Here is a 19,547-nt window from a genome sequence, read left to right as displayed (position 1 = left end):
TTGGGGGATAATTAAGAGATATCCTAAAAACTATTTTGTTTTAAGCAAAATGAGGGCTTAAAACTTGCAACTTCCTTTCCATTTGAAATTTGGCTTGCTGTGGTGCTTTGCAAACTTTAGATTGTGATTTATTCTGTCGTTCATAAATTATGGCAAATATGCTGGAGCCAAATCTGCCATTAAATAAATTCTCACATAATTCCCTATTCATTTATTTCACTAATCATTTACCTCCTGTGTGGTACCAGCTAATTTTGTGGTGTCTATTTTCCTTATTTAAAATTGGTCCTAATTTCTCTTTTTGCTTCTGTCCTTTCTTCCCTTTTGATAGCTTCTCTTGCCTCTTGCTGCAAGAATGTCTGAGGAGTCTTACTTTGAATCTAAAACAGAGGAGTCAAACAGTGCAGAGATGTCATGTCAGATCACAGCAACAAGTAATGGGGAGGGCCATGGCATGAACCCAAGTCTGCAGGCCATGATGCTGATGGGCTTTGGGGATATCTTCTCAATGAACAAAGCAGGAGCTGTGATGCATTCTGGGATGCAGATAAACATGCAAGCCAAGCAGAATTCTTCCAAAACCACATCTAAGAGAAGGGGGAAGAAAGTCAACATGGCCCTGGGGTTCAGTGATTTTGACTTGTCAGAAGGTGATGATGATGATGATGATGATGACGGTGAGGAGGAGGATAATGACATGGAGAGTAATAGTGAATGAAAGTAGAAAGCAAAGTAATAAAACTGAAAATGTGTGCAAAACAAAAGTAACTTGTTATTTCAGTCTGTACAAAAACCAGTAAGGAGGCAGAAAACCAAGCACTACAATTTTAGGCCAATCACATTTACAAGACAGTAATTTCTTTATCAATTTTACTTTTGATTTATTTTGCTTACAGAAAAATGGGGGAAAAATTAAGCCAAAAAGTATATTTACAAATCAGCAAATGTGGTGCCTGATTATAGAAATTTGTGATTCTATATACAATATAGTATTTTTTAACTAATGACATTCTGGCTTTTTCTTTTTTGTAGTTTGTATTTGACTTTATTTCATTTCCTTTATTCAGTTGGTTAAAAAAACTTACATTTTGAACAAGCACTCTTAATTCCTAACTCTTCTTTGACAGTTGATTCTTCTGTAACATACATTTGTTTTCCTTATGGCAATACATTGTAATGTCAGAAATGAGTGATACTGACTGCAAAATTCAACCACAAAAATAGTGAGATGAAAGAAAATTATAGCAAAATGCTCTTCAGAAACACCTAAATGCTGAGAATTTTTAACACTAAATAGCACAACTACTCAAAGTAAAACCTGAGGTGTGTTCTCAGTGTATTTGAAGGAGAAATATTTTAATTTGAAACCAACAGCAGATGTTGCAGGCTTTCATACCATTGCTGGCCCTGGAAACTTCTTAATAATAACACACAGTCATTTAAGACTTAACTTGTACTTTATACAAAGAGAAAGACATGGTATTAAAGGGACACTTCCAGGCATGTGAGTGCTGGGTACGTGCCTGCCCTGTACTTCCAGTAAGGGGTTTGTTTTGGTTGGTTGGTTGTGTTCCAGAAGGGCATAATAATCCTGGATTCTAAATATATATGTAGATATTTTAAGGAGGAAATTAAATATTACTAAAGCAATAGTAAAGATAAGTTACCCTCACATAGGCAAAAGCACAGGCTGAAAGGTCGTTTCTATGTCGAATCTAGCCTTCCTGAGTTGCCTTTTGTTTAAACCATGGTCAGTGATGCTGGTGTTTTCGAGAAGTATTTGATAAATACAGGTACTGCTCTGAAAACCTGGGTAGCCAGAGATACTCTCAGAATGTTGCCACATGTTTGTCAAAGCTTGTTTAAGTTATATAAAACACTTACATAAAGAAAGGCTAAAGAACAAAGACTTTTTTTCAGTCTAAATTAGAAAACGGTGTAACTGATTTGCCTGTTAAACTAAAATACTTTTGGTGGTTGTTTTTATGGACGTTTTAAGACGGATATCATCACAGATATTATCTAATACTATTTCTAACTATATTTGATCATAAAAAGCCTCTTGGTATTTGAAGCGTGACATGCTTCTAATCCCCATTGCGAGCTGAAAAATACCGCAGAATGATCAGTATGTTGTGCCAGCTTTATTCGGAGAGAAATAACTGATGGGATGTTCTGGGCGTGAGGTGTAAATCAGTCTATGTAGCATAGCGATCAAGAGGGCTCTGGAGTCTGATCATGATTCAGAACCCTGGGCCTACGTGCTGTACATCTTGGGCAAATTATTTAATCTGTGTGTGTCTGTTTGCTCATCTTTAACACAGGAATAATAACAGTACCTACTTGAAAGGATTATTGTGAGGATTAAAAGAAATAATATATGTAAAGCACTTAACACAGTACCAAGCCCCATGGGTAGTGGCCAGTTAATGTTAGATACTATTAATTGTGCCACTGAAAAATAAGTGGTTTCAGTCACCTTTGGTAGAACTAAACTATTGATTTCAAGTGATATTTGCTTAGAAGTATGAGATGAAATTAAAAGTGGATAGCTTTCAGGAAAGATAAAGAGAACATTCTTAGAATGCAAGCTATACAAACAGATACATTCTGTCGCTCTTTGAAAACCATGAGCCCTGGCCAGGTTTACCTGCTCTGAGGTGTTTGCAGACAGTGCCACCACCCAGAGACTAAGGAAATACAGAAAGAGTAGGTAAGCCTTTCACTGGAAGTTGGGCTCCACAGAGACCTACTCTGCTACAGTTTCTCTGTCTGTGCACACATGGTTACAGATGCATGCACACATCAATAGGCAGCCTATCTGTGCTCAGACAGAGAAAAGTACTCCCGACTCAAGTCAGGCCACTCAAGCAGAAAATCGTGGAGTGGAACAGAAGGGACCGCTTGCAACTCTTGTCTTCCCAGCGTGCCCTGGGGCACTGTGGTCAAGCCTCTTAAAGGAAAGAGCCAAAGGCATGGAGTTTGAAAGCCTCTTGCACATCCTCTCTTTCAAAGATACAGTCATTCATTCAACATGTTTCATTGAGGGTTTCAAAGTATGGTCAGGAGCAAAGCAAAGTAAGGTGATCTCTGTGGGCTAATTTTGGGATTTGTGCACTTTATGTAAGAATGTAAACCTTCCTTCTCATTTAAGAATAATCTGCAATAAATTTAGAACATATGAACTGAATGAGACTGACAGTTGTTTCTTAATTTACATATAAATCCATATGATTATACATAAAGTTTTGATGCATTAATAAAAGCAGCCAATAGGGCCAAAGAGAAAAGTATTTAATAACAGGATTTTATACCCAGACTACGTTTACCATTTATTAGGCAGCATTTCCCTCGCCTCTTAACGCTGCCATTTTCGTCACCAGCATTTCAGAGATGGTCATAGCTCAAAACTCTACCATCAAGAAACTGCAAGCCTTTAGGATATGGCAGAATTGGCCTCAATAAGGAGCTTGAAATTGTCCTCCACCTAGCACTGGACTGTAGATCATCACCAAGTGGCATTGGCTATTTTACTTTCTGTTCCAAATCAGTGTCCTTCTAGTGGTTTGAAAATATTAAGACATCCCTGAAATCTGAATCATATAAACTGAATTTTGAGAGTCATGCAGCTGGAAATGTATTACCTTTACTCATAAAATTGATCCTGTAGATTTGATGAGCCCCTACTAGTGGTTCTCAGCTGGGGCAGTGCTGTCATCCGATGGTGTTAGGAGCACTGGGGCATATTTTTGGTTGTTATGGCGACTAGGGCAGCATTTGGTGCCTTGTTCCAGGAATGGTGACATCCAGCATACCAGGGATAAGTCCCTCAGTGAAGACTCCCATTCAGAATACCAATAGCATTGTCCCTTCCCCATTGTTAAACCTGGCAGTTTCAGAGTTTCACATCTAATTATTTTTCCCCCAAACAAAATTATCCAAGTTAAAAAATGCAGTTTTAGAATTACAACTACACAATCTGAATTTTGTGAGTTTGTGGCCTTATCTTAAATCACCATTTGTGGAAATGGTTTATTTCCCCTGAAGAATGCTGGTGGAAACTTTATGAAATAAATTCACCTGGGCAGGTCATTCTCCTTTTACACGGATTCCACAATTAAAATAAATAAATAAATAAATATCTTGTTGAAGTAGCTACAATTCTGCAAAGTAGTCAGGCTAATGAAAAAGGCCTCTTTTCCTACCTTTTTTTTTAAGCAAAATCACATTTTAATATTTTACATAAATAACCAACAGGAAGAGGTTGAAGGCGCACAGCTTGCTATTTTTAATGCTCTGGAAATGTTGAGGGCGGGTTTTTAGCCAGTGATTTTGAACATGCAGTGGACTCGTCAGACTTTAACACTAGCTGAGGTATTCAGACCTTAATGATCCCTATTAAAAATCAAGGAATTGGGGATGGGGGAGGCTTTAGGAGGGATCCAGAATGACTTCTCATAGCACTACTGTGTACATAACTTTATTTTTCAGAGTTTTCATTAGGGTAGTAGGAGTTTAATGAAAGACAATTTTAGAACTTACTCTGAGTTAAATATTGATTTTTTAAAAATGTGTTACACTAGACTTGTTGCAGCCTTTTGAAAGTAGCAGTCTCACCATATCACGTATATAATAGAGCATAATTTTTCTATAATCAGGCACCTTTTGCTGCTTTTGAATAAGACTGTTTTCCTGTTTAGATTTTCAGCGTTGCCAGAGAGAAGAATCTGTTCTATTCTTTCAATTGTAGCATAGCCGGACAGCTCTAGATGCAGCATTTCTATGATTCAAAAAATGAGTGTCTATCAAGAAATCTAGAGGACTAGCCCTGTTTCCTCAGACTCCAACTTTGCTTGCACTCAAACGAAGTGCAAAGCAGTGAGGAGCTTTCTGGCATGTGATTATTTACTTCAGAACTAGAGTTTCAAGCACCTACATTAATTATTTTATATAGTGTGCAGAATAGTATATCTTTTAATGTCAGATACGATACACTGCACATACTGCTTTTGTGCTCTTTTAAATTTTTTGTACTAAATAATAGAAAATATTTATATTCTTTGAGTGTGAGCTTTGAATAGATGACATTATCACTTCATTGTTTTTTTTTAACAAAAAACTTTTTCCCAGTTATTCTATTGCAATGTTATTCTGAGCAAGTCCTATGCCAAATATCTTGTATAATGTTTGTATGGAAGATTAAATTTTACTCTTGTGTGGTAAGACTATTCAGTTACTGATTTTATAGTTGGAATTTGATATTCCAGCACAAAGTCCACAATGTATTCAGAAATCCAAGTTGGTGTCATACATTTCATTTTGATGTGAACTTTTCTTTGCTTTCCTTTGTTCTAAGACTCCATTTTGCAATAAACGTTTTGACAGTAAATCCCTTTGTTATGTGTTGCTGTGTATATAAGATCTTTATTAGATTGGATTCCCAACATCCTTTGAAGGAATCGTTGTCACACACATGCACATGAGTGTTAGCTTTTCTCTCCTGAAGTCAGTTGGAGTGTAAATAATGAATTTGTAAAGTGATGGGGCAGTCATGAGGTGGATTTTTTTTTATCCCCAAAGAAAGAAAGGCTTAGAACTCATCCTACAGTAGCAGATACACTGATATGTTAACTAGGTACAGGAAACATAAAGGAAATGGTAAGCCACTGTGTGGCTGGAGATCATTAACTTATCCCCTGTCTTGCCAAATGCAAACCCTCAGGAAGCAGCGCCTGGCTCCAGCCTTCCTCCCACTGATCTTTGCAAGCACTGTGCGAAGAGTCCTGCTGGAGAGGATATCAGACTGAGTCTGGTGCCTTTCCCTCGGCTTCATTCTGATGAGCCATCCTCGGTGTGCAAGAGAACTCTTCTCTTCTCCTTTTGACATTGAATCCAAAGATGTGGGTTTTGATTAGTTGTTTCATTTACAACCTTTATTCAAGAAATGCTTATTTCTCAATTTTGTTCAGTGCAACATTTGGGAATTGTATAAAAATAAAAACACTACACTTCCCCCCACCCCCTTCCTATAAAAGCCAGCCTTGATGCAGGGAAATATTTCTGTAACTCAGTCTGTTGTTTCTTGAACTAATCAAAAAAATTCCTTATTTCACATTTGCTTCCGTGATGGGAGAAGGGAATGGCATGTTTCTGCAGCTGTGTCCAGCTGCCCTGTGAAGAAATAAAACTTGTCTTTGATCAAGTTCAGCTTTAGGTCCCTTAAGTCTTCTTCCTTTTCCCATTGCTAAAGCAGGTGTGTTCGATGATCCGTGCATACCTGAGTGTTTCACGGGAGGAAAGGGGCAACCCTTGAGGGAGGAGTGGAGCACGTGGGGTAGCAGGGTATGCACAGAAAGTCAGTCAATGAAGGTGTTTACTTTATGTCTTTGCAACTTGTCTGTAATACTCAGACTCTGCACATTCATATTTATTTTAACCATTGCATTTTTCTTAAAAGAATTCTGCTTGGTCCCCCAGAGTCCTCCTCATTTCCCCTTCTTCCTCCAACACAAATCTGCTACCTCCCCTGCCCCAGTGAGGGGATCATGCCACGCCCATCCTTCCCGCCCACCCCTGCTCCACTGCCAGTTTTTTGCCTTGTTGCTGGAGTCGCTTCTCTCCTCCTCGCCCTGCAGCACCCAGCTCAACCCACCTGCCTTCCATTGCCCTATTGTACTCTGAAACCTTCTGTGAATACATCAGTTTTCGGTATACTTTTTCAGTAAATGTACCCTTCAATTTTATGCATTCTACAAAATTATTCAATAAAAACTTACCAGATATTGTATGCCAGGCACTAAGTAAACCAAGATAAAGGTGGCCGTGGATTCCTCCATGTATAATCCATACCTATTTCACCCCTAATTACATTAAAAGTCCCTTGAAGGCAGGGCTTGTGCCTTTCCTAGCAGAGTTTCGAGTACATGGGTACAAAAATAAATACCTGCAGAAGGATTAACCCACCCACCCGCTGATTTTTACACTGAGAGTAAAAGCAACCAAATTCAACTTTTCTTTCAATTCACCTACAAAAAAATATTATTTGTAACAGAGGATGAGTGACACTTTGCTATATTGTCTCACGAACAATCCGGTCACTTTGGCAAGGTAAGCTAGTCAAAGCTAATGGCTATATACCAAACTCTAATTCAACTCATAGGACACAGACTTTTTCAAATTATGTAAGCATTTATTATTTACATTATGGCCACGGGGCATATATTGAAGTGAGTAGCTCTTTGGTTCTGAAAATGGTGCAGGCTGAAGTCCTCTGAGTTGTCATTCCCACTGTGAACCTGACAGGGAGATATTTTCGTCTGTTTTAGTCAGAGCAACTTTGCAACCAGGGTTTTTCAGGACAGTGCCAATTTCACATGTCCTTCTTCATCCATGGGTGCTAATATTTGGTCTTAAAAATATAATGCAAATGAGATATTTAAACACTTAGAAATTCCTCTGTGAGAATAGGCATGACACATCATATGGTTACCAAATGATTGTTTTGGAATTTTCATTAATAATCAAACAATCCTCATGTTGGCTGAGAATTCTGAGGAAGGCTCTGGTATTTGACAAGTGTCAGCAATTCCTTGACAGCCAAGGCCGTATTGTGGGAGGCAAAACCATTCTTAGTGTGCCATGTTCCAAGAGAGGAATACCCCACGTTGTACAAAGCTCCCCCTGAAACAGATCCCAAACCACGATAAATTGTTACTGAGAGACTGATGTACATTATTAGCTTCTGGGGTCATAATCCTTGGAGCACTGAGGTGCTCTTGAGGTCAGGAAAATTGTTTTCCATGCATCCTAACCTGCAGGAGGAACCAAGCCAGAGCACCAGCTGAGAGCTAAAAAAGTGAGACGAGGATAAACCAAAAAGACAATGATAATGTTACTCTTTTTTTCATTTCATGCATATTTTCCACGCAGCTGCTGCCTTCCTTTGAGATTGGTGCATGGACGGAAGACGACGTGGTAAGCCGCTTCTATTAATGCCTCATGTGACCTGGGCAGGTATCTCATAAATGTGTCCACAAGTTTAAAAATGCTGCTGCAGGGGCTTGGGCTTTAGGAAAGTCTAACTAGGCGAGGTTGACAAATTCCAATTTTTTCCATTTTAAACGCAATAATGATTGAAAATAAGGCCTCGAGAGCAAAGCAAGTATCTCTTCAAATCTTATATGAGGGTTCTACCTCCCTGTTTGCTCTGAAAAGTATTCCAGAAGACAATAATTAATGCCAGTGACGAAACTAAAGTAGGGACTCAGGATACACTCAATAAAGATACTTGAAAAAAATCGATCTTAAATTTTCTTAAAATGGCAGTTAAGGACTTGGCCCATGGTAGAGAAGGCTCTGGTCAGGGCGGCGCTGGGCTGGGGTACCACGGAGCCAGGTTTCCTTCCGCCTCAGGCCTGTTGAGAAAGGCGCAGCCTCCTGGTCGCCATCCCTCCTCCGGCCTCCCGAGGAGGAGTGGGCATGTGCACGCCCAGACGTTCTCTGCAGCTGTAGCCGGAGAAGCTCCATGTTTTCCAGAGTCTACAGGCAAACTATTTAAGTCCAAAGGAAGTCCTGCCCTCCACATTCTGGGTAGAAACCCTGAGGAACAATGCTGCTTAGCCTGTTACATCTCCGTATCTGTTTCCTTAGTGACAAAACAGGAATGAGAATTCCTGATCAGACACCTCAGGGACTTATGCCTGTCCAGGTCCATTTTACAAGCTCAGGATATCATGGAAATGGAAATGGAAAAGAAAAAAAACAGACGTAACGCCAGCCTTAGCAGGTATGGGCCCCACCCCAGAGAACAGACCAGGTGCGGCAAGGGACAGACTGTCTTTTAGAAACTTCAGCAGGTCTGTTTGCCTGGCTCAACCTGGTTCTGGGCCCAGGCTTTTCCCTCTATGCCCTTTGTGTTCTCGTGGAGTAAAACTGCTTTCAACATGAGCTAACCTCTTTGGCTTCTGCCGAGTAGGGAAACTTGGCACCAGGTGCCTCTATTTCTTCCTATTCACTGAGCCCCAGTGATTCCAACTTTCCTGCCAGGCTTGCTTAACAAGCAAAGAGGACTTAGGGTCTCCTTTATTCACAGGCCTGATACAATCTCTTTATCCCCAGCTTCTCATTTGAAAAGAAATTTTTAGAAAAGCACTGAGTTCTAACAGCTATTTTTAGTCTTTGCTCTGAGGTTGAGTGGTTTCCAGGCCACTTAAATAAAATTCCCGGGTTGAGGACTCCCCAGAGAATCAGAGGGAGTATGTCTGGCCTCCCGTCCATCTCTCATCATCTGGTAAACCTGTGCCATGTGACATGTGAGAACTGAGGTTAATGGGTCCAACCTCATACCACGTAGGAAGCTCCACACTTTGACTTGTCCGGGGCTATGTGGCTACTTACTGACCAGGCCTAGAACAGAGGACTCATTCTGTCCTTTGTCCACTGCTGTGTGGTCCCCATTACTCATACAACTCCTGGGTAAACCCATGCCCCTCGGCAATCCAGGGGACCACCGGCACACAGATGGAAAAGTCACTACAGGTAAGAACCCTCCTGAAAGCACATTAAAATATCTCTCAAAGAACAAGGAAAGCCAACAGTCTTTCAACTGTCCAAGAACCCCAAAGGGAGGGATATCCCCAATTTGAAAGCTTAAGGTTTTAAAACTACAAAGACAAAACTTTCCATTTTTTTCTTCACGATTGAGCCAGGAATTAAAGATACTGTAATCTACTAAAAATGATATGTTTTGCTGTTAAGACTGGACATTGACCGTGTGTGAATCTTCAAAACCATATATGTCCTCTCTTTCACAGTATTTTTGGATTCAGCAGCTCGTCAGAAAAGGCAAGTGGAATAAGTTACCTTCTTAATTCACGGAGTTAACTTTGTTTTGGAGATAATTTAGTCTAATTTTGTTCTGCCTTCTAATCACTTCCTTCAGGTGACTCTTCAGCAGAGATGAGTGTGTATGCAAGCTTGTTTAAAGAAAACAACATTACAGGGAAGCGGCTGCTGCTGCTGGAGGAAGAAGACTTGAAAGACATGGGCATTGTCTCCAAGGGCCATATCATTCACCTAAAGGTACCTTGGAAAGGGAGAACGTTCCATCACCAAATCGTTACTGAGCGCCTGCTACGTGGCAGACCACGCGGTAGCGGCTGGAGATGGAAACCGGGCCGCGCTGGTCGCCCCAGTGCTGCGACTCCCGCGCCTCTGGATAACGAGCAGCTGCCCCCAGGGCCCCCACTTCCTCCTCATTATCAAACACAAAAAAGGTTAATACCTGGCACAGCAGGCCTCACCTGAATTCAGTCCTGTGCCTTCAGGAAGTCTCTAGTCTGGTGGGGAGAACAGGTATGACCCAGGCACTAATGGTAAAATGACAACTGCGAAAAATGCCACTAGGGAGAGGTGGGGCTGGGCTGCGGAAAGGCCTCCGTGAAGAAGGAAGCTGTGAAGGAAGGGAAGGCTGGAGGACAGGGAGGCGTCAGCAGGCCAAGGGGTCGGGCAGGAGATGTCCCCAGGGGGCAGAAAGCTCAGTGAGCCACACCGCCAGGAACGAAGGCCGCAGGCACCAGGAATAGCAGGAGGCGACTCCGTGCATGGCCCGAGCGAAACCCAAGCCACTGCAGTAACCTACAGTCATGTGCAGTCTTCCTAGTTATGACCTGGGACAGCCGACACCACCATGTGTGTGCTCTAATTCCCACTTTTAGGATATCCTAACATTTCCCCAAAAACTTCAATCCTGAGTAGTTTCAAAGCTAAAACTCTTGTTTTTGTTGTTGCTGTTGTTGCTTTTTTTTTGCAATTTAGCAACCAGACCTATTTTGGTTTTGTTTTTATTTGTTAGTTATTCAAACCTAATGAGAATTGCTGGCATCTGTGTGGACATTATTATTAACCACTATTATTAACCAGAGGTCTGTGTCAAAAGAGATCCTATTCAGATAAAATCAAGTTTGCTCCCTGCGCCCCCGTCCCCAGTGTGGGCAGATGGAGGGGTGTGAAAGAGGAGAACTAGAATAAAGGAGGACGTGTGGAAAAGCAGCCTCCTGTCCAAACCCACATCTTCACACAGGCTCTCCCTGCACGCCAGCTAACGTTCCCTCACCTCAGTTAAAGCTGCTCACACTGGCCCTTCTAGAGAAATCCCGTTAAGGCCCAGAGAGAACCCACTCACTTCATCCTGCAGCCCCTAGATCCATGCAAGAAACATCCTCACAGTCCCTCAGCACCCTTGGACAACAACTTGGCACTGACCCTCTGGAGACCATCTCCACGACAGAAAGAAGACGGGCAGGAAAACTCATGCATAAACATATATCTCAAAGACTGGCAAGGAATTTAATCTCATCCTCTGGGTGTGGGCAAGTCCATCCTGAAAAGCTATGCTGGTTTAGATGAGCCACAGTAGGAAAAATTATTTTCTGCAGTACAGAGACATTTCAGAATTCCAAAAAAAGAAATTTTGTAAATCTGGTCCTATTTGGCAGATGCCAAATATGATGCTCCCACCTCCCCTTCCCCTCTGCTGTCTTTGAAAAGGACCAATATTCCTTAAAGACCAGTTAGGAGGAAGGGCTGAGGAGTTGGGATACCTCACCAGAAGCCCTCAGTCAGTCAGATATTCCCAGAGGTGGCCAAAGTACCCCCTCCATGCGGGTTGGTATCATGAAGGCAAGCAGTGCCCAAACTTACTGTTTATTGTTCAGCAAACTCAGTGAGTGCCTACTCATTGCAAGACTGGGCCTGTGAAGATGTAAAGAATTCTGTGGTTATGAAGTTTACATCCAGAGAAGAGATAACATATGTGCATACAACTTCTCCTAGGCAGTTGGAGGGGAAGGGGGTTCATTGCCTAGACTTGGGAGGCGCAGCACAGAGAGATGGAAAGGGGAAACTTCAGGAAGTGGGTGGCCCTTGAGCTGGATCTTGGAGGAAGGGCAGAATTTGGAATGTAGACAGGAACAGGAAAGGAAAGAACATCAATGTGGGCAGAGAGAATAAGGAGTTAAGAGAGAAGCATAAGAGAAAGCAGAAGGGCAGGAAAGATCGGTTCTGATACGAGTAGCAGTAAGCAGCTCTGCCTGGTGGGAACCTGGGTGACAAGAAGGACTCATGACACCTGAGTGGGAGGCAGGGCCGGGTCCTGGACAGCTTATGACTTCAGGCTGGGGAGGGAGTTGGGAGGTCTGGAATTTGACCAGCTGTTGGGAGTATTGAGAATTGACTTGTTTAAACTTTGCCTCTGGAAGTTTTAAAGTGGATTAAAAAAGAGATTGGATTATGAAAAACCAGTTAGGAGGGTATAATATAGAGAGTAATAAGGACTGGCTAGTGTAGCAAAAATATGAATGAAGAGGAGGATGCTGCAGGTAATGAGCCATTTGCAGGTTCCAGAAGGAACACACCGTGAAGTATGATGCAGGCTATGACATAGATGAGCCTTGAAAACATGGTGCTGAGTGAAAGAAGCCAGACACAAAGGTCACCTATTGTATGATTCCATTTATAGGAAGTATCCAGAATAGGTAAATCCAGAGACAGAAAGCAGACCAGTGGTTGCCAGGGGCTGGGGGGAGGAGGGAATGGGCAGTGACAGCATAATGGCTATGGAGTCCCCTTTGTGGGTGATGAAAATGTTTTGGCACTAGATAGACGTAGTGGTTGCACAACTCTGTGAATATACTAAATGCTGCTGAATTGCACACTTTTAAATGGTTAATTTTATGGGATGTGAATTTCACCTTATAAAACCTAATAATAGCAAGAAGGAAAGCACACCACCTTTACACCCCTGCCCAGCAACAGTCTTCTCCAGCCAGAAAGCTTTTTGGCTTTGGAGGACCACATGCCTTCAGAAAGGATGCCTGTGGCAAGGAGAGGTCTTAGGGCCTGAGCAGGAGAGAAGAAGACAGGAGGACCTGTCCAGGAAGTAGGAAATGCGAGAATGGTGTTACAGAAGTCAAAGGTTGGAAAAGCTCTAAGATCTAGAATCAATGATCAAAAAGGGTCAACGGCTGCGGAGAAGCCAAGAAACAAGCATGGAGGAAAAGCCCTTGTTAGAAGCAGCCACTTGGGGTTAAAATTATTTGGCCACTTGGGGTGGGTGGGGGCAGTGCAATGTCCTGTGCTCATGACCCAGAGGGTCTGCCCTGAGATCCAAGGGGAGGGTGGCCAGGATCTGGGGGGACCTAAGACTGCCCTTGAGCTCCTGGTGAGTGTGTGTGAGCATGTGAAGACAGTCACCCACAGGGGGGACCTCTCTGAAGTCAGGAATGTGGACCCTCCCCCTGCTGCCAGAGCTGAGGCTTATTATATTAGAGTGCCAAATTATCAGCTCTAAGTATCTTTCTTTAAATAATTACAAACCACCTACACTACTTTGGACAATCAGGTTTATTCTCAATAGATGTTGGATATTAACATCTCCAAGATATTTTATGAACTATATAAATAAGGAATGCTTTTATATATACCCAATAATTTTAATGCTCTCTTGGCATTATTGAATCGTTAATACAGTCATGTGTTTTTTCTTTTTCAGTCAGCCATTGAGAAATTGACCCATGATTACCTAAACTTGTTTCACTTCCCACCACTAATTAAGGTAAGTCCGGTTTTCGCCTTACTGAAAGTTTACTACTTTTATTGACACGTGCACCTGCCGCATCCACACCTACATTTGCCAACGTCGGGAACAGTTGTTTGAAGTGAAATTTAATCATATCTGCTTAACAAAAGGCCCTTTGAAGCTAAGGATGTGTATAAATTGAACACCCTTGTTCCTCGCAAGTTGAAATATTAACAGCGTGTTCCTGATAAGAAGAACACGCCTCACTTGTGTGGCTAGGAGATAGAAGTGTCAGTGTTGTAGGACCTCGGCCTCCCACCTGGCCCTGGAGATCTTTCAACATGTAAGTCACTGAAGGAATTCACACACCACAGCTCTGGATTATCATTTGCATTGGGGACAGGAGGTTTATTGTTTGAATAACATGTTAGTATATATAACATATTTTGAATATAATCTGAAGGTATATGGTATACTTTGTAATAAAATCATCAAATACTTGCAATTAATACCCAGAACTTTACTTATTCACTAATAGCTATGGTTTTTCATCTCCAAGCCCTTGAAGATTCATTTTGTTGTTCTACTTAGAACTCCATTGACATGTGCTCTAGGACCTGCCTAATTCCTCTTTGGGAATAGCTTGTAAATACCCTAAGTGTTCTGAAAAGCTCAAGTTGAAATCTCATAAAGCATCTCCAGGTGCTAAGTACATTTCTAGGGTAAAATTGCACAATGCAAGATGCATTGTGATAAATGTAAGATAGTGACATTCAATTTGAAGTACATGAAATAATCATTTGGCAAAGTTCTCAAAGGGCTAATATGTCATTTCTCTTGCTTTAAGTAACTGTGATTTGTAGCTTAATCCAAAATAACCAAAAGTTAAACAATAGATTAGAATGGAAAAAAAACTAGTGCTATGAAATGCTCTTCTTCACATAAGTAAAAACAACATCTAGAATGATTAGTGCTTGGATTTCTGTTTCAGGACTCCGGAGGTGAACCTGAAGAAAATGAGGAAAAAATAGTGAACCTGGAACTGGTTTTTGGTTTTCACCTGAAACCAGGAACTGGCCCACAGGTAAATCATGTTTCTAAACCTTTGGATAAATTTCAATCTAATTACTCTTTTTTCCTCCTGTAACTTCCATGGTTTTATACACCCCCTACCAGCTGGTGACTTGATTCTGAGTAAATTTATAGACTTTATAAAATAGAATTTAGCTGAAAGACTGCCAGCTGCTCTGTAATCCAGTCTAGGCATCTTCCTCTCTCAGTCAGCTGAAGAATCCGTGTGAGGCCATCCAGACCTCAAGGTAACTCACAGCGGAGCGTGGACGGGGAGGGGCGGCGGACACCAGCGTGGCTGTTTATGCTGCGCACATCACAGCTCCCTGAGTCCTGTTCCTTAAGGGAAACCAGTTTTGCAATACCGAGAGTGAGCAACACTGAGAGTGGAACTGCAGGCCACAGGGAGACCCAGATCACCAGCTCTAAGTAGGGCGGCAGGGCGTTTGACCAACACTCCCTTAGACTTTCACTTTGTCATTTTGATGTCTGGAAAAATTATTTGACCTAGGTAACACATGGATTAGAATTATAGTAGGTTTGTGTCACTTTAGATTACCATAATTAGCTAATAATGATGATGCTGATCACTTACATTAATTAACCACTTATTGTGTACCAAGCATACGGTACTGAAGTATAAATGCTATTTTCCCCCATTTGCCAATGAGGAAACTGAAGCTCCGAGAGGTTAAATAACTTGCACGAGGGCTCCATGGCCAGCAAGTACCAGAGTGAAGAGTTGAATGCAAGCCACTCTGTACCCAGAACCCACGCTCTCAACTGCTGTCCTATTTGTACCTTTCCTTTGAGGACGCCAAGGGGCCTCGTAAACATAACGGCTCACAACCTGTAGCCCATTGCTCTTGTAGGCCCAACTGGGCCACTGGCCGTTCATTGATAAAACCACGCTTACCCCAGGCCATTCCTTAGGAACCAGGGCTTGGGAATGGTTGGAAATTGTTGTGAGGGGTTGAGTTTCACCCGTGGCTTCAAAAGGTACTCTTTCTAGACACCTGACAAAGGAGCGTCTTCCCTGCACTGTTGCAGGTATACTGATGCCTCTGCTGAAAGGAAATCTCTACCGCCCTTGTTTTGGCCACAGAATTTGGTTGAGTGAAAGCTGCTCTGAATCCAGGTTTTTTGTGTGTGATACTCTTGTTTTCTCCCTGAGAATGGATCGCTGCTGTCCATTCCTGTTATTGAAAGCGGCTACAGAAAGGGGACAGGAAAGTAAGTTCCTCTCTCCAACAACATCGCAGGCCCTTCTAACCTGAGATCCTGCAGCCGTGGGTACCCCCAGATTCATCTGATGGTAAACAAATTGCATATATCAATTTGCCTTCTTTAGTGTCCTTGAGTCCATGGCACTTAATTTATGAGTCCTCTTTGTTTATAGCTTTTTGTGGCTTGTAGGTGGGAAAAAAAAGAGAGAGAGAGAGAGAGAAGAACTTCCTTGGAAGAGACTTGTGAAGGGAGGTCTCAACCAAGAAAATATTTCCAATTAACAACAAAAATGACTTGTTAATGTGAAAACTAAAAAATGTATTTTTTAGTAAAAATTAGAAGCTATAAATATTTGAGACCAAATACAATGGTCTGTTTTTAACCACAATCATGTACACTTCTTGAATCATGGGTTACACACAAGGGCTAAAGTCGCCAAAACTTTTGATATTCTGCTGTTCTGTGGTCGCCTGTCCAGAGTAATAATTTCATCCACTCATTCAGCAGGCATTTACTGAGGACCTACTTTGTGCCTGGCCCTCCCTATGCTAGATGCTCAGAATACAAAGTCAAAAAGTACAGTCCCAGCTTTCAAGGAACCCACAGCTTAGTGGGAGAAATAGACAAGATCAATGAATGCCATGGCCCAGGACGATGGGTTTTATAACACCACGCACATGGTTCTATGGAAGTGCACTGGATGAGCCTCTACAGCAGATGGGAAAGGGGTGGGGGTGGCCTTGAAGTCTTCTTGGTAGAAGTGATGCTTAAGCTAAAATTTGAAAACCACTAGGAATTATTGGATAGGGAGAGGACATTGAAGGCAGAAGGAACCGTGTGTGCAAAAGGTCAGAAGCATGAAGCCAGGAAAACACAGGGAGCTCTTCTTGGGCTAATTTGGGTGGGACTCCATGACTCAGTTCAAGCATCTTCCCTCTGGGAAGAGTTAGCATGGGACAAGGGGAGCAGTGTGATGAGAGTTAAGGCCAGAGAGGGGGCTGGCAGCCAGAAAAAGAACTCTCTTATATGCTAACCCAAGGAGTTGGAAGAGTTTGAAGCAAAGAGTAGATAGGATCAGATTTATGACTTTAACAGATCTCTCCGAAGCACAGAAGAGGATGAGCTGGAAGTGGCCACGCTAGAGAAAGATCTATGAGTAGACAGTGCAGACAGCCAGGTGATGGATGGGAAGCAGCTGAGCCTGTGGCAGTGCCATGGGTCCCAGGACACACTGAGACGGGGTTGCCCGGACTGTGTCCTGAACTGGAGACAGGGTGAGTGAGAGAGAGGGACCGGGAATGTGCCAAGGTTTCTAGTGTGGGCAACTGGAGAGTAATAGAGCCAAAGTGAAACATCCAATGTGGATCTGATGTCAAGGTGCTAAAAGTATAAAGAAGTGACTGGAATGGGTGAGGGCCATCAGGAAAAGCCTTTTCTGGAAGGGATGAGTATTTTATTGAGGCCTGAAGGGATTGATGGGCATTTGCAAAATGGTTTTCTGAATGTAACGTTTAAAGCTTTTGCTTAGAGAACACTTCTTTCTAAAGAGCTGAAGTATTTCATAAATGTCATCTCATTTATCTCCGTGGCATTTGTGTGAGATGCATAAGGCATAGTATTGTCACTGCTGATCAGGGAACAGCAAGAGAAAGTGCTACAAAAATTCTCCCACAAATGAAATTACCTTTTTCTTTTCCTTTTTTGAAATAACCTGGCAGGGAAAACATCATGATGGGACCAAAGGCTTCACTGGCAATTTAATAAGTGAGAATCAGCCAGGTGCAGTGGCTCATGCCTATAATCCCATTGCTTCATGCTTCGTGAGGCCAAGGTGGGAGGATCTCTCAAGGTCAGGAGTTCGAGACCAGCCTGAGCAACATAGCAAGACCCCATCTCTACCAAAAAATTTAAAAACTCAATCAGGTGTGGTGGCACATTCCTGGAGTCCTAGCTACTTGAGAAGCTGAGGCAAGAAGATCGCTTGAGCCCAGGAGTTCGGCTGCGGTGAGCTGTTATCAGGCCACTGCACTCAAGCCTGGGCAACAGAGCAAGACCCAGTCTCTAAAAACAAAAGGTGAGAATGGATTTTACCCATTTACTTGGCCTGTAACTGTTACATCTCATGATAGGGAGCATTATCCCTGTGTTATCCTCTTCATGAGGAAACTGGGGGACACAGAGGTGAAGTGCCTTGTCCAGAGTTCCCCTAGTAAGGGGCAGATTCAGCCTGAAGGCTTAACCCCTATGTCTACTGCCTCTTTGTGGAAATTATCATCATCCCCCAATGATATATTGGTTATAAAAAGGCATTTTTTTGAGTCAGTTAATACTATTAATACATTACCACTGTTTTTGTTTTGCATGCAAAGTGCCTTATGTTTTGTAATCTACAGCCTTTGACTTGGCACAAAAAGAAATCAGCTTCCAGAGTCTCTGGCAGCTTCATGTACTCCCCAGGGTGGCAACCACCCTTTTTTATTGAAATATTCAGCTGCACAGTTTATTATTATATCTCTTATCAGCTCACCAGTCAGGAATATTGATTCTCAAATTGCCAAGGGATAAACTATCAAATCACCCAGCAGTTTTCTCACCAAGATCTCTTTGAGACTTTATGTCATAAAAATTCAAAAGCAGAGTTAGGAAGCAACTGTTTGGGGAGTTGTCTATTACTTGTGAGCTCAACAGTCACAGACTTCGTCCCTCAAGTCCTGATTTCCTCTTCTTCCCGGTGAGGCAAAGGAAACCTGATTGTGGGTCTAAATTGATCACCTGCCATAGATAAGAGACTGAGGTTAGGGGAGAAGTGACGGAAACAATACCCCATCTCTCCCAACACGCCAGCCACAGTGAACCCTTAAATAGGGACCAGGCTTCCAGACTCAAGCCACTGCTTCCAGATGACCATTGCGTCCCATTTTCTTTTGAGAGATATTTTAAAGGGGTGAGAGAACTAGGAAGAGAAAATGAGAGAAACTTTTTCTTTTGTTTTTTTTTTTTTGAGACAAGGTCTCACTCTATTGCCCAGGCTAGAGTAAAGTGGCATCGTCACAGCTCACTGCAACCTGAAACTCCCAGGCTCAAGCCATCCTCCTGCCTCAGCCTCCCGAGTAGCTGGGACTGTAGGTGCACACCACCACGTTTTGATAATTTTTCTATTTTTTTGTAGAGCTAGGATCTCGCTATTTTGCCCAGGCTGGTCTTGAACTCCTGGCCTTGGCCTCCCAAAGTGCTAGGATTATAGGCATGAGCCATTGCACCTGGCCGAGAGGAACATTTTGAAGAGGTGGAAGCAGAACTGACTCATACCCTCAAAGTGGGAGATTGTCACTGAAGGACGTTCACCCTCTCCCACCTTCCACCCTCATCATCATTAGCACCTGGCCACTTCTCCTGCAACCCACTGGAAGAAATTCAGTCCATAGTTCTGCTTTTCCAGTCATGTCATCCATAGGTTAAAAATTTTGCTTTTTACAAATGCTTCCCACTTGTGCGTTTAGGTCTTTATTAGGTTGCTTATAAAATGTTGCATTTAATAAACTTAATTGACTCTCCAGGCCCTTTCTCAGAGCACTATAAATATCAAAAACTGTGAAATAGGGCTTTTTTTCCTATTGTGCAATTTTTATAAATGGATAGATAAACATGAATAAAATAACAGGGCACAAAGAAA

General features: G+C 42.2%; 1 protein-coding gene across 4 annotated transcripts in view; it reads left to right on the top strand.

The window, feature by feature from the left end:
• The window catches only part of MAP3K20 (mitogen-activated protein kinase kinase kinase 20), a 161,055-nt gene that overhangs the window by 121,897 nt on the left and 19,611 nt on the right, over positions 1–19,547 (top strand). For 2 of the 4 annotated variants that reach the window (XM_045560199.1, XM_045560198.1), the window contains exons 12-16: positions 7,930–7,974; positions 9,813–9,843; positions 9,941–10,080; positions 13,550–13,612; positions 14,568–14,660. In XM_045560199.1, the coding sequence (XP_045416155.1) occupies positions 7,930–7,974; positions 9,813–9,843; positions 9,941–10,080; positions 13,550–13,612; positions 14,568–14,660 (372 nt within the window). Of the gene's footprint in view, positions 1–331; positions 5,390–7,929; positions 7,975–9,812; positions 9,844–9,940; positions 10,081–13,549; positions 13,613–14,567; positions 14,661–19,547 lie in introns of those variants that run through there. The other 2 variants (XM_045560201.1, XM_045560200.1) reach the window with 1 other exon arrangement.

The sequence above is a fragment of the Lemur catta genome, chromosome 8, assembly GCF_020740605.2.
Source record: "Lemur catta isolate mLemCat1 chromosome 8, mLemCat1.pri, whole genome shotgun sequence".
In the NCBI taxonomy this organism is placed as follows: domain Eukaryota; kingdom Metazoa; phylum Chordata; class Mammalia; order Primates; family Lemuridae; genus Lemur; species Lemur catta.
This window is presented reverse-complemented; position numbering and strand designations above follow the sequence as displayed.